The 12,846-nt window shown below is 39.5% G+C and overlaps 1 protein-coding gene across 3 annotated transcripts in view; it reads right to left on the reverse strand.

Moving 5' to 3' along the window:
- Window positions 1-735: 735 nt before the first annotated feature.
- LOC122175406 (gamma-aminobutyric acid receptor subunit pi-like) overlaps window positions 736-12,846 on the reverse strand; it is a 43,733-nt gene continuing 31,622 nt past the window's right edge. For all 3 annotated transcript variants that reach the window (XM_042863070.1, XM_042863069.1, XM_042863071.1), the window contains 3 exons: window positions 7,977-8,129; window positions 6,651-6,844; window positions 736-1,332 (listed from right to left, as the gene is read on the reverse strand). In XM_042863070.1, the coding sequence (XP_042719004.1) occupies window positions 1,021-1,332; window positions 6,651-6,844; window positions 7,977-8,129 (659 nt within the window). In that variant the 3' untranslated portion in view covers window positions 736-1,020. The remainder of the gene's footprint in view (window positions 1,333-6,650; window positions 6,845-7,976; window positions 8,130-12,846) is intronic.

A 12,846-nucleotide genomic window follows, 5' to 3' on the forward strand; every position in this document is an offset into this window, starting at 1 on the left:
ACCTACTTCGTGTGTCCTTTGTTGTACATTCGCCTCAAGTGGCCTGAAAATATGACAGGATATTTGCACAAACAACAGAGAAGATGCCTGAATAGGTTAAAATCTACTATTTGTATACCAGTGTGCAGTGATTATATACTTCCATAGATTTTGCTGTGAGGGCAAATCAAACTCACTATTTCATCTGTGTAAAACCTTCCATCTCCTCATCATGAACTGTTGTATATCCAGAGGTTTTTCAGTGACTTTAGGAAGTACACCTTTTCATCTTTATGCAAATAGCTACCTAAGCAGTTGTGTGGGAAGTGCATAGCACAAACAGCCGTATTCCACTAAGGACCGGCCAGCACCTATGCCCTCACTTGGAAATAAACCTGTCTGGATGTGATTATTTTTTTCATCTCCAGTCCATTTCTATGTTCTGCCATGCACCTGTGCAGAAAAGCTACTGAACCTAAGGGAGGCCTGTATAAAGAATAGGTCTTGGTACGTATTTGTGACCTTACAAAGCTGCACATGTTACTAGGGTGGTGGTGGTAGCCCACATCTTCAAAACTTTCTTACAAGGGAACAAAAATACTTTAATCCATAATTAATTCTCTTACATAATCTGAAAAAATTACTGATTACTGAGAGAGTAAGAGGGAATTGAATACTGAAAGTACAGCAGGAAAACAACACTTCATCATCTTTATTTTTAAATATATTCAATACAGTTCAGAAGCAAATGCTGTATAACTTTTATTTTACAAAGTTGGCCATTAAAATATTAAAAAAGGACACTGTGGCCACTGACAAATAGTGTAATATGGGATATGCATGCTAAAAGGAAAGTCAATTTCAGATGACAGTCATTTAACAGCAGAAAAGATAGTTAATGAGACTTGGCATAAAAGCTTGAAAAGAGCATGTCCACCAACATCCCTTTTCCCTAAGGCAGCTTCCTCCTTCTTCTGTAACTTCACCAACCATATCTCCTGTCTAGATATTGAGCCATGACAGTTTTACACCTCAAAAGATTTAGAAATACAAATAATATACCCAATAAAATACATTAATTATGATGAATGATAATGGAAAAGAAAATCTGGCGTAGTTGTCTATGCGGTAAGGATTTTTAACATGGAAACAATCAAAGATACAGAAAAGACTTTTCATTATGGACATTGGCGAGCTACACCCACTGTGCTTATTTCTCTCCTTTTTGCCATTGATGCTGGTTTTGCTGCCCTTGTCTGAATCAATTTTGTTCGTGGTGTCAGAAGCACTGCAACTGTTAGCAACTGCTGCCAGAACTCCATTCCTTTCTTCTTCAGTCCCTTCATCCTCATCCTGACAGGAAACAAAACAGCACAGCAGGAACATAAGTTCATGTTTCATTGCCCTATTTACTTTAGAGCTGAAGCAAATAATAGGATTTTTCTTACAGCTCTTCCTTTGGCTTACTCATTGATTCCAAGGATGAGAAACCACAGGTACAGACAGCACCTTTCAGTTTTCAAAGCCTCCATATACAGGAGAAACACATCAACTTACATGACAGTCCACCACAAAAACTTTCGGAGGACCACAGTGCAAAGCTAGTTGTGTTCAAATATGGCCCATTTGCCCATTAAGCTTAACACAGCAGCAAATCCACAATAACAAGTCATCTTCTGCAACATAATTTCTGCAAAGCAAGTAAAGCAGAGCCCCAGTTGGGGGAACGGTGAAGGTGGCTGAGATGGCAGATATTGGTCAAGCTGGCTGCACCCCAAATCAAGCACTCAGCAATACAAAATGCCTTCGAAGCTAGGTGCTCCATTCCTTGTGCTTCATAATAAAAACTGAATTAGTTAAACTAACAAAACAAAATGCAAGAAATAAAAACAAAAAGATCATAAAGAGGGAAAAGCCCCACAACTATTTCAGTACCAAACAGTTCATACTTCGTTTTGAATCCTGAAACTTACATTCAAAAGTTCAAAGTTATACTAAGGTTAAGCACATTTTCATGTGCTTCACTGCATCAAGACAGCTCTTTGGAGAATGTTGTATAAGCCGGCTGGTGTTCTGGTGGGTTTTGTTTCTTTGATTAGAAATGGCTCAGAGCCATGGAGTTCATGTATGAAATCTTCACCCTTTGAAGTTGGTGTGTTTTCTGCCACTGACTCAGAGGACACGGGATTAGACATCAGCTGCAGCTTCAGCTGTAAACAAACTTCCATGAAAGTTCTGGAGTCTTACTCTGGTTTGAGATATTGCAGATAACAGCAGATCTAAGCCCCAGAGTTTGGCTCCAGATGTGTATCTAGACTACTCCTAACTCTGAACAGTTTAAAAGGGGAATTATCTTTATTTGAGCAGTCCTACACAACTTTATGTTTCTTCTGATGCTTTTATTACCTTCCAGACCAAGGAGCAGCACAGAAGCAAGAGAAGACCAAAAATTTATTTGTGAAATGTAGAATGCAGAATCCCTTTCCTCTGAGTAATCCACTTTTTCTATTTGCATCAGAACTACATTAGATAAGGACAAACTCTACAGAAGTTTGCAGGTACAGTCACAGAAAAAGCTCATTTAGAAAAAATACAGCTTTTAAAGACACAGAGAGCTCATTAAGCCACCTGACAGATCTCCATGCCAGTGCAGAATTGTTCTTCTGTCCAGGGTACTTGCAAGTGGCATGGTTTTTGGGTATTTTTCCATCTAAAAATTACTAATGTCCTTGAAAATTGAAGTGGAGTCTGGACAGCGTCTGGTAAATCAGTGAAACAGAACAGACGAAGCTAGAAAATGGGATTATTACTGCTATTCGTTTGCCAAAAAAGCCTAGTATACTTTATTAGGAAGAGATAAATGTAGCTCATCACAATGCGTCATCCTAAAAATACTCTGACTACAAAAACTTGTTCACCCCACAACTAGTCTGCCGCAGCTGTGTAAGAATTTGGAAACCAAAGGACAGGACGAAAAGCACAAAGAGCATCACTCCACAGACTTCCAGCCTGAGGCCTAAAACAAACCAAACAACACCTCAAATCTGGAGTTTTTTGTGTGACTTGGCTGTTAGAAATACGCTGTCCTGCTTCAGAGAGCCCCACCAGCCCAGCAGAGCAGTGGGGAGCACTGCTGGGCACCTCGAACCACGCACTGCTGCTGATCTGGGGCACCCAGTGCTCCAGCAGTGAGCAAAATACAGAAACCTGTCAGAAAGATCCTGATATATATATTTTTTTCCCCAGCACTCTCACATTTTAGAAAGGGAAAAAGAGAAAAAAACAACATCTGGACTTCAAAAATGACAGGATGTAGGGCATTTTTCAGTCTGAGTCTCTTCGTCTCTCAGGTAGGGCTGGCTAAAAGTCGGTACAGAATTAGTTGAACTGCAGAGCATGAAAGGACATTGTGTACGTGCCATTTTTCTTTTCACACAACTGCATGTGAACAACTCACAGGAGGCTGGTGCTTTATTAAGCCGTTCTGAACTCTCTTCTACTCTCCAGGAGACATTTATAAAAGTGGTGCATACGTACTCAACTCCCTTCACAGTGTGCCAAGGCAGGGCTCTCTCAGATGTATTTACAGCAAAAGTTCTGTATCACATTGCTTAAAAAAGGGACAGTTAATTGAAAGGACAGTCACAACCACTAGCTTATAAGAACTACAGTCTTATAACCTGGACTATCAAGGGACTTTTCCAGGTTGCTATGGAGAATTGAATGCAAAGATAGATTAAGATGTTCCACGTTAAAAACAGTGGCTCTAATCTTTAATGTTACTTCCCCTACTTCCCTGCGTTCCAGCTGTCAATAAGAAAATGGAAGCTGGCACTAGGAAGGGCTCTGTTGGGATATAAAATCAAGAGCATCCTGGAAAAGTACAGTACATCATCTGCCACCATCTGGGGTGTGCTGAAGTTTCTGCTGACATCTAACAGCCAGCAAAATTGAGGGAAGTTGTTACTGCTACTATAGGTGCAGTAATATAGGTGCTCAAGATTCATAATATCTCAACCAAGAATGCCACACACCTGCAGCTTCTTCTGTGTCTGTACAGATCATAAGATGCTGGCATAGAAACGTCTTAAATTCACAACACTGCCCATGTAATCTTCAGTTTTCAACCCTCTTCCCTATCTGCCCCAGAGGAAAACACAAAGGTGAAAGATGAATGAAGTCCAAGGAGGATTTCTCTGTTTTATAGGAGGGCACACCTTTGTATGAAAAAGGAGAAACAGGATTTTGAAGAGGGAGCCTCTTCATTCAGGCAGTCTGCCACACAGTTGATGTGAATGGCACAGTCAGTCTGACTGTCCTCACAGCAGGTGGATCCTGTGCTTTTGCCATTAGCTTTCAAGCTGTTTCTGCAGGACCAGTCCACACAACTGAACATTGCAATAGCACAGATATGATGAGCTGTTTCTCCAGTTTTTACTTCAAACTACAGATCCTTAAAGCCTCAAAAGAACTTCATATGCCAGTGCACCAGTGTTTTAAGGAACAAAAAAGAAAGCAGCACAACTAATTCCCATGCAAGGCAGATGGTTATACTTTCAATTCACCTCTAAAACATATTTATAGAATTCTGAGTGCAAATGTGGTATTGGCTTGTATGAGAACAGCAAACTGGGAAGTGAGATTTCTAATTACCCTATGTCCACAGGAGCATGTGATAATGAGGAAAACACATCTGTGGTGACGATAATCACAAAGAGATTCATTAAGTACCTGCTAGACAGTGACATGACATTTTAGCTAGTATTTCTATCCTTGTGATATTTTGTTTTCACAGTGAGAAATGAGAAATACAAGCCAGGTGTGCTCTCAGTGGCACCCTGCTCAGTAAGCAGCGCTCATCTCCTTGGCTACAGTATAAATAAAAAAGACACAACAGGCATTTTCCTTACTCTAAGGCTTTGAGTTGATCCAGGACTCACCAGCTACCTCTTCCCTATGTGGCTTGTGTTTCTGTGGGCAAGAAGTGAGTTGCATTTGCTCACTCCTGATGAAGAGAAAGTAGGAAACATGCCTAAAGTGACACAGTGTCCCCTTTGGTCATTAAGTCCATCTCAGAATTGCACCTTAAGTCTTTCTTCCTTGCTTGCTTGAGGGCTGTACCTCCACCTAATTCCATGCACATTTCAAATCTGTGAGTTCTCATGCCTGCTTCACTTGTAAGCACTGGCACCTGTGTCCCACAAGAGATGCTGACTCAGGTAGGTGAAGGCAAGGGCAGTCATTAATGCCCTTCACAGATCCAAAGATGCTTAATCATCCTAGCAGCACTGAAACACTTGACTTTCTTATTCAAACCTCCAATAAGCTTTCTTTTTTCTTTCACTCAATGAGCAAATGACAGCCACTTACTTCACAAGATGGATAAGCTCAAAGGGAATTGTTACTGATGCTACCCTGCCGAGAAAAATGACTTTTAGGCTTTCCACTCAAAACCTCAATCATAACCAGCATTTGTTCATTTGCAGACATTCCCCAGTTAGATTATGCCTTTTAAAACCCAATGGGAGCCTTTCTGCCCCTTTTTCAAACCTTCTTCACTCACTACATCTCTTGGCATTTTTTTTTTTTAAACAGTTCTGTGCATTTACACAACTCATCTGACATTCATACAGCCAAAATCCTACAGTAGAAAATTTTAGTTTACCTTCATGGTCTTTAAGATGCAGCACTAGAATTCATTATCCTGTTTCTTGAACCTGCTGAGGAACTCGGTTGAGCCATTTGTGATGCTCTAAATTGGCATAAATTGTTAAGTCATCTTTTTTTTCTGGCCATTTAACCTTACAGCAGCCAACCAAACCTCTTCCTGTATTTTTTGTCATATTCTCATTTTCTGTGCTTTATTAAGAAACGTGTCACCTTTTTCTGTTTAAAATTTTATTTTCTTTCTTGCATATTGAATCCTGTTCTATAATGAAAAGCTTGAAGACAATCGGTTTCTAACTTTCTAGTTATTTCTTTTCCACTGCACTGAAGATGGAGGATACGACAAAACTTTCTCATGAACCTGTCCCGATTATTTCAGCAAGATGACAACCACCAGACTCAAAAATGCCTACGCTGATTTGATCCTTTATTATTTTAAGTATACTTCACAGCATTTCAGAGTTCTGGGAAGCTCACTAGAGCAATAAAAAGCACTGCTATAATAATGACGCAGAACAGAAAGTGAATCACAGTCTGCAGCTGCTGAGACAGAAGATGTAGGTGGAAGGCTACAAGGAACTGAAGCATGAAGCTTTCTGTTAGTAAGCTGACTCACATTCCATACATGTGCAGAAGGTTTCATAAATGGTATGTGATTAATGCTTGTGCTCTTTGTGTTTTTCTTTCTGTACTGCAATAAGATCAAACCACCTTGCTCGATCCAATGTTTGAACAGTGAGTAGGTGTATACAAGAGAAAAGGTGAAAAGGCCTGTACATGTATCACACTGGTCTTTCACTTTGTTTGATTCCTCTTTCAAAAAGATTCAGGAATACAAAACCTTTTTCTTACTTCTTGACATTATTTAGTTATCACTATACTTATATTAAAATATAAAATTCCTTACATACATTTACTATTAGTGCTAAATAAAATAACTTATTCTTTTCAGCAGTTAGAATTGAAGTGTGCTTTGTAGGCCAACAATAAGAGAGTTAAAATACCTTTGGAATTTCCTTTGAACTGGGTCGATGCAGAGTGCAGAAATGAGCCACAGCATACTCTAACAATGCTCCAAAGATGAAACTGAAGCAGATGCCAAGGTACACATCAATTGCCTTAATAAAGCAGTTAGCATTTGGGAGTGAAGTCCTGGCTCCCATCATCAGCGTTGTCATAGTGAGGACTGTGGTAACACCTGTGGGACACAGAAATATAAATTCTGATAAAACAAAGATAGCAACGAGGCCTTCCATTGCATTTGGTAATCCACAAGATACTCTTTCCTGAGCTTCATAAACTCCTAATATGCCACAGCATTTCACGTGACATGTTTTGGAAAGACATTAAAAATACTGAAGAAAAGTGTTTGGAAAGCTGAGAAGATGGGAAATTAGAATGGGAAGGATTTTCATGTCATAGGAAGTATATTTATTATTAACACGTTGCAATACTATGCAAATGCTTCCATTAAAACGTTCAGATATCATTTTGTTCAGTCCAGCTGTCCATCAGCCTCGTTTAAAGTGAAATTTGTCTTTGCTATTCTATAGAAGTGTTTTCCCTACCCCACCTGCAGTCTGATCAGAACTGATCTGCATTTTTCCCTTTCAGAATCTCCTTTACTTGCAATTAACTATACTTAATCTCACAATTCTCTTACTATTCATGTGTTAATTAGTATGTAGCATTCACCTTCATGGAAAAAAAAAAAAAAAAACACAACTCAGAATTCTGTCTGCAGATGACATGCACTTGAATATTTTGAAATTATTCCCAAAATGATGGAGTTTTCTTCTGCTTCCAGCAGCCTTCCCTGCCTCTGGGTCTCCTGTAGCTCCCAAGGACTTTTGCTTTGCTACAGAATAGCAAGGCTTCCAGGGGAATCTCTACGATGTGCTGCAGACAGCAAACTGGAAAAACAGTTTCATGAAACTCAGAAGTGTCTGCACCTTTTGGAAATCCATGCCAAATACCTCCAATAAAGAAATCAATCTTCTGACTTCTGTTTCCTAGAACCATAAAGGTTGGAAAAGACCTCTAAGACCTTGTGGTTCAACCACCAACCCATCTCCACCATGGTTACTGAACCACATCCCCCAGTACCACATCTACCCATCAGTACTCACACTACCCTCAGTACCACATCTTGAACAACTCCAGGGATAGTGACTCCACCACCTCTTTGGGCAGACTGTTCAGTGCTTCACCATGCTTTCTGAGAAGAAATTTTTCCTAATACCAAACCTGAACATAGCCTGACACAGCCTAAAGCCATTATCTCTCATGCTCTCAAGAAGAGGCTTAGTTTTGGTTCATCAGTTTCTTACCTATGCAGATTCTGGCTGGAACGGATGACTGGCTTATCCAAAATGACACCCAGGAGAGCACAACCAGGAGAATTGATGGTACGTATGTCTCTAGTATGAAATACAAGATGTTTCTTTTGAGCTCAAAGTGAAACACTAACTTGGGGTAGCGTCCTGTGAAAAGAGCATGAAAAAATATTGTGAAAGAGCAACTCACAGAAAGACTTTCAATCAATCAACCCGTATGAGCTCTATACGTATCAAGACATGAAGCATCCACCAAATAACCTGTTACATGGATTAAAATAATGTATTAAAAAAAAAGTATTTCTAATTTCTAATCTTAACTTGACTTCAGCTTTCTGCCTTTGCAATTTCACTACTGGATTAAACAGTCCTTTGGTAGGCAGTTCATTCTCCTTCTGAAGATAAAAATATACTGTATTTAGGCTTCTTCTTCGTAAGTTTAGCATGTTGAGTTCAACAAGCTTCTGGCTGATGGAAAAAGGGATACACAAATGGGCAGTAGACTTTATCTGTCCATGAGGCAGGAGGTGCAAAGATTATTTATACCATTATCATCATATTAAAGTGAAAAAGGGGGCACTAAGTTAGTGTACCTCTATCAGTACTGTGATTTTTACCATGTCATCCACTTAATGTACCAAAATTGATTCAAAGTGCAGAGTACGTCAAAGTAAAGCACTCAAAAGTTAGGAAGTTTAAAACTTAGAGGAAAACTCTGAAACAGGCAATACTGAGTGGTCATACAGCAAAATCCTCCCCTCATTATCTCCCAGCAACTCTATTTATCTGAGCATAAAACTGCGTATGTGGGAAGTTAGTTTAAAATATCAAACTTTAAAGTCAGCCTTTGCCATTTTGCCATAATTTCAGAGTGTGGACAAGCATTTAGAATGTTCATTGGTGTTCTTTGGTGTTATTTTTCATGATGCCATACATTTCTGAAGCAATGCGAACAACAAAGAGAAATAGAGATGTGAAAGCTTACAGCTGAGTGGCTTTTCCGGGAACAAAGAAAAGGCAATTCTTTAACCTTAAGGCTTTCTGCTTGCCAGAATGCAAAGGGGGATGATAATAATGGTGTCAGCATTTCTACACAGAGCTCAGAAGAGCCTTTATAATGGAAAATTTGATGCAACCTATATATAAGATTCAATAAGCTCCTTCTGAAATAAACTGAAGGAAGGAGGCAAGAAAAAGTATGTAATGCATACTTACCATGCTAAAATATGACAAAATAATGAGTTCTCCACTCTCCATATGTACCAAAAGTTATCATGTTTAAAAGTAAACTGATTCACCACTGCTATTATGTGTGTTACCTGTGAGATAATAATGATGAATAACAACCTTATCTCATCCACTTTGACTTGTATACCTAAGGCTCTGGTGCCATAATCAGATCAAAAATGAAACAGGTGCACTGCAGTACTAATCCTGCCTTTACTGTAGTTAACTCAAGTACAGGACAGGCTAACTCCTAAAGTGACAAGCCTGCACCCTGCTCGACTGACTGAGAACAAAATGCTTGCATTTAAATGAACAGAGACTTTTTTATTCAAGTTTCTGGCCCATGACAGATGTCACCTCAACGTGTGATGGCTCCAATTTAGATATGATAATCTGCTGGAAATAATCTCTGTGCAGACAGCTAATTCTGCAGCAGACGCAGAGCTTTAGCACTTACTAAGGTCTCACATTACTGCATTCAATAGATTGTCAAATATGTGTTGAACTTGAATGGCTGTCTCTGCACCTACTCTTAACCCACAAAAAGATGAGGTGATTTTACTTATGTTACCTCACAGTGAAAGAACATTAAGCTGAGTTTCTTTGGCTTTATAGAATTCACTAGAGAACAGACGTAAAAAACTAGACAGTAGCTCTAGCTGAGATGAAATACAAATCTAGGTAGCAGACTGCCGTCTCTCTATATTTTCCAGCTCTCTCTACTGCTTTAAAGAAGAGCACCCAAGAAAATGCAAGGATTCTCCATCCTCAGGGAATTTCAGGTGGTTCCAGCTGACTTCTTCATTTTTTGAGTCGTAAAAATTATACCAGCATGGCATTTGTCCCCCATTAGTAGAATACATATAGGTCTAAGGCAGATCTTTCTGAATGTGAGAGAAGACAGTTTATTTCTCTTCCAATTTGCCTTGGAAATTTGGCTTAAATAAACATGCATCATTATCATTCCAGATCATCCATTTTGTAATTAAGCAAAAATCTAACAGCAGAATGCTGCATCCCTGCTCTTTCTGGTCCCCCTGCCAGCAGAAACTCACAGCAGAGGAGCCTGAAGGAAGGACTCGTGATCCATAATGACCTCGTTTCCTGACTTCAGGTGTTGTGGGATGGGAGCATCTTCCCACAGTTGCTTCCTATGGACTTTTTGATGAATTCTACACCCGCAAAAGAAAGCTCTACATCACTCTTTATGTAAGAAGCACTTTGGTGTCCTGCACAGAGTGTGCAGTCAGGCACAAAGAGCACATCCTTCCCTATCATTAAATATGTATGATCACTCCTTGGGTGCCAGCTAAAACGTGTGATGTACATCTCCCACAAGCTCATCAGTACAACCCTACCGATGTATCACTTTCTTCTCTGCTTGCATCTCTTAAGGGAACAGTACAGGATATAACTTTAGTGTCTAACTATTTGCCAAAATAGTAATTTTCAGTATGCAATTTTTTTGCTTGATTACAACAAATACACAAAATAGCAGTGTCTCCAATTTCACCCAACAAATAAGTTGTGCCAATGTAATGCAACTTCCCTGAGAATTGGAAATTAGGATGCTTAGGTCACTCCAAAAGTAATGCTTCCTATTTATTTCCATGTAAACTACAACAGATTCGAAGAGCACATTATTTGATAGAGCAAATTCTCAGCTGTGAAACAATATTTTTCAACATAACCTTCCACTGCTCACAGTCAGGATCTTACAAACTACCTCTTTTCCTACTTGCCTTTCAGTGGTCAACTAAAGGAAAAGAAAGATCAGGAGAGGCTTCTCAACATGTGCTTCATCTTCACAAAAATGTTTTACAGAAATAGAGTTAGAAAATTCAAATTTCCTAAGAAACAAACACTTTCATATAGTATTTGTGTGCAGATATGTCTGCCTGTTTAGCTTTTCTACAAAAACCCTTACAAAAACAATTATGCCACAGGAAGTTTTCCCTGTGTTTGTATTTTTGTTTGCAGTACAAACAACTTTTCCAGAAGTTAGCAAAAAATCCCCTCTTCCTAGCATCCTTGTTCATTCAAATCATTGCCTTTCCATATGTTTTTATGTTGCTATCATATCTTCAATGCATTTTCCATAACTGCTCTCCTTCTAAACTGTTTTGCAGCTTCAATATATGCTGTGAAGCACCACAGAACTATCAGAAAAAGATCAAATGATGGAAAGTTTTGTATTCTTCAAATGGAAAACTCCACTTAAAAAGAACGATTATCCGAGCAACGAGCTCAGCAAGGCAAGTTGCACGTACTTGGCAATAGATACATGAATATGCAACTGCTTGAATCTTAAGTGAGTCTGACCAGATAGTCCTCACATAAGATTGTGCTGACTGCACTTCTGAGATTGTTTTTAAGGCCTGCATGGCAAAGACGACAATATCAGAAGTAACAATTGGAGAGCAATTGCAGATTATAAAAGAACAGACAAAGGGAATGACATAAATTACTCAGTGTACTGCATCATGAAAAAGGAAAACTGAAAATCCTAGAAAAGTTTGATTGCTAACTAATAAGAAACTGCAGAGCAGTGAGAAAGATTGAGCAAGGTAATACCTCTGTTTTGTGAGAAAGACTGTGAAAAACACTGCAGACAGACTGCAGACATGCGGCAGCAGCCAGCTCCCTTTGCAGGCTTTTTCAGAAAGGCAAATGCTTTATTATCTGTGTGAATCAAGGACAGGAGGCTGACTTTATGCTTCTGTCCATCCTTTTGTTCTGCCAAAGTAGTAGCACTTGGATGCGCGACCTTGCTGACTTCACAGTTGCTAAGTGGAAAGGTTTGCATGAAAAAACTCTCCCTGGCTTCTGGACAGGGGTTGAGGACTCCGTGTTCGGCTGAGCACACTGAGCTCATCACCCTTGCTGCTTCTGAGGGCTTGGCGGTAGTGCAGCAGTGAGAGCAAGGCTAAGGGAAGTTGTCAGTCAGCACAGAGGGAGAGTTAGCAGCAGCCAACTATCCTGAGGAATCAAACCCCTTTTTGCTTCTTTCATTGATTAGAAGTGTTAAGAGAGATTCATTAGCTATGACTTGCTGTGAAAATATAATCCATGTGGGTCTGTCCTGCACCCAGAATTGCTCACTGGCAAACAGGACAGCACACCGTAGCATACCTAGAAATACCAAGCAGAGACGACAGTCAGCACATTGGAGAACAGGACCTGTGCTCATAATTATAACGACAAATATCAGAAACAGCCTCAGCAAAAGAAGATGCAGTTCAATAGAAGTAAAAGTCCTGCCCTCAGACAGGAATTACTAGCTGAAAAGCTGAAAAACGAGGTCAGCAGTGCACAGGAATTTTCTGCAAGAAAAGCAAAAGTCTACCTAAAGTAGATAAAGAGGAACAGAGTTCATGAAATGTGTGAAGTAATCCCCTAGTTCTACAGAGGACTTCAGGGCACTGAATTTTGAGTGCTGCACATCAGCAAAGATAGGAGAAAGTCCATGGAAGAACAATAAGGATAACAATAGAAGAACAATAGAAAAACTGTTTATGTGAATTAAAGAGAAGGAAAATATTAGTATGAGAAATGGGGAAAGGTTGCTGAAAAGCAGCAGGAAATTTGTCTTTCTTATCCACAGTAGACAATGCAGTGCATAATGGGTCTGAAACGT

The sequence above is a fragment of the Lagopus leucura genome, unplaced genomic scaffold (genome assembly GCF_019238085.1).
Source record: "Lagopus leucura isolate 7727_CA_CO unplaced genomic scaffold, USGS_WTPT01 Super-Scaffold_739, whole genome shotgun sequence".
In the NCBI taxonomy this organism is placed as follows: domain Eukaryota; kingdom Metazoa; phylum Chordata; class Aves; order Galliformes; family Phasianidae; genus Lagopus; species Lagopus leucura.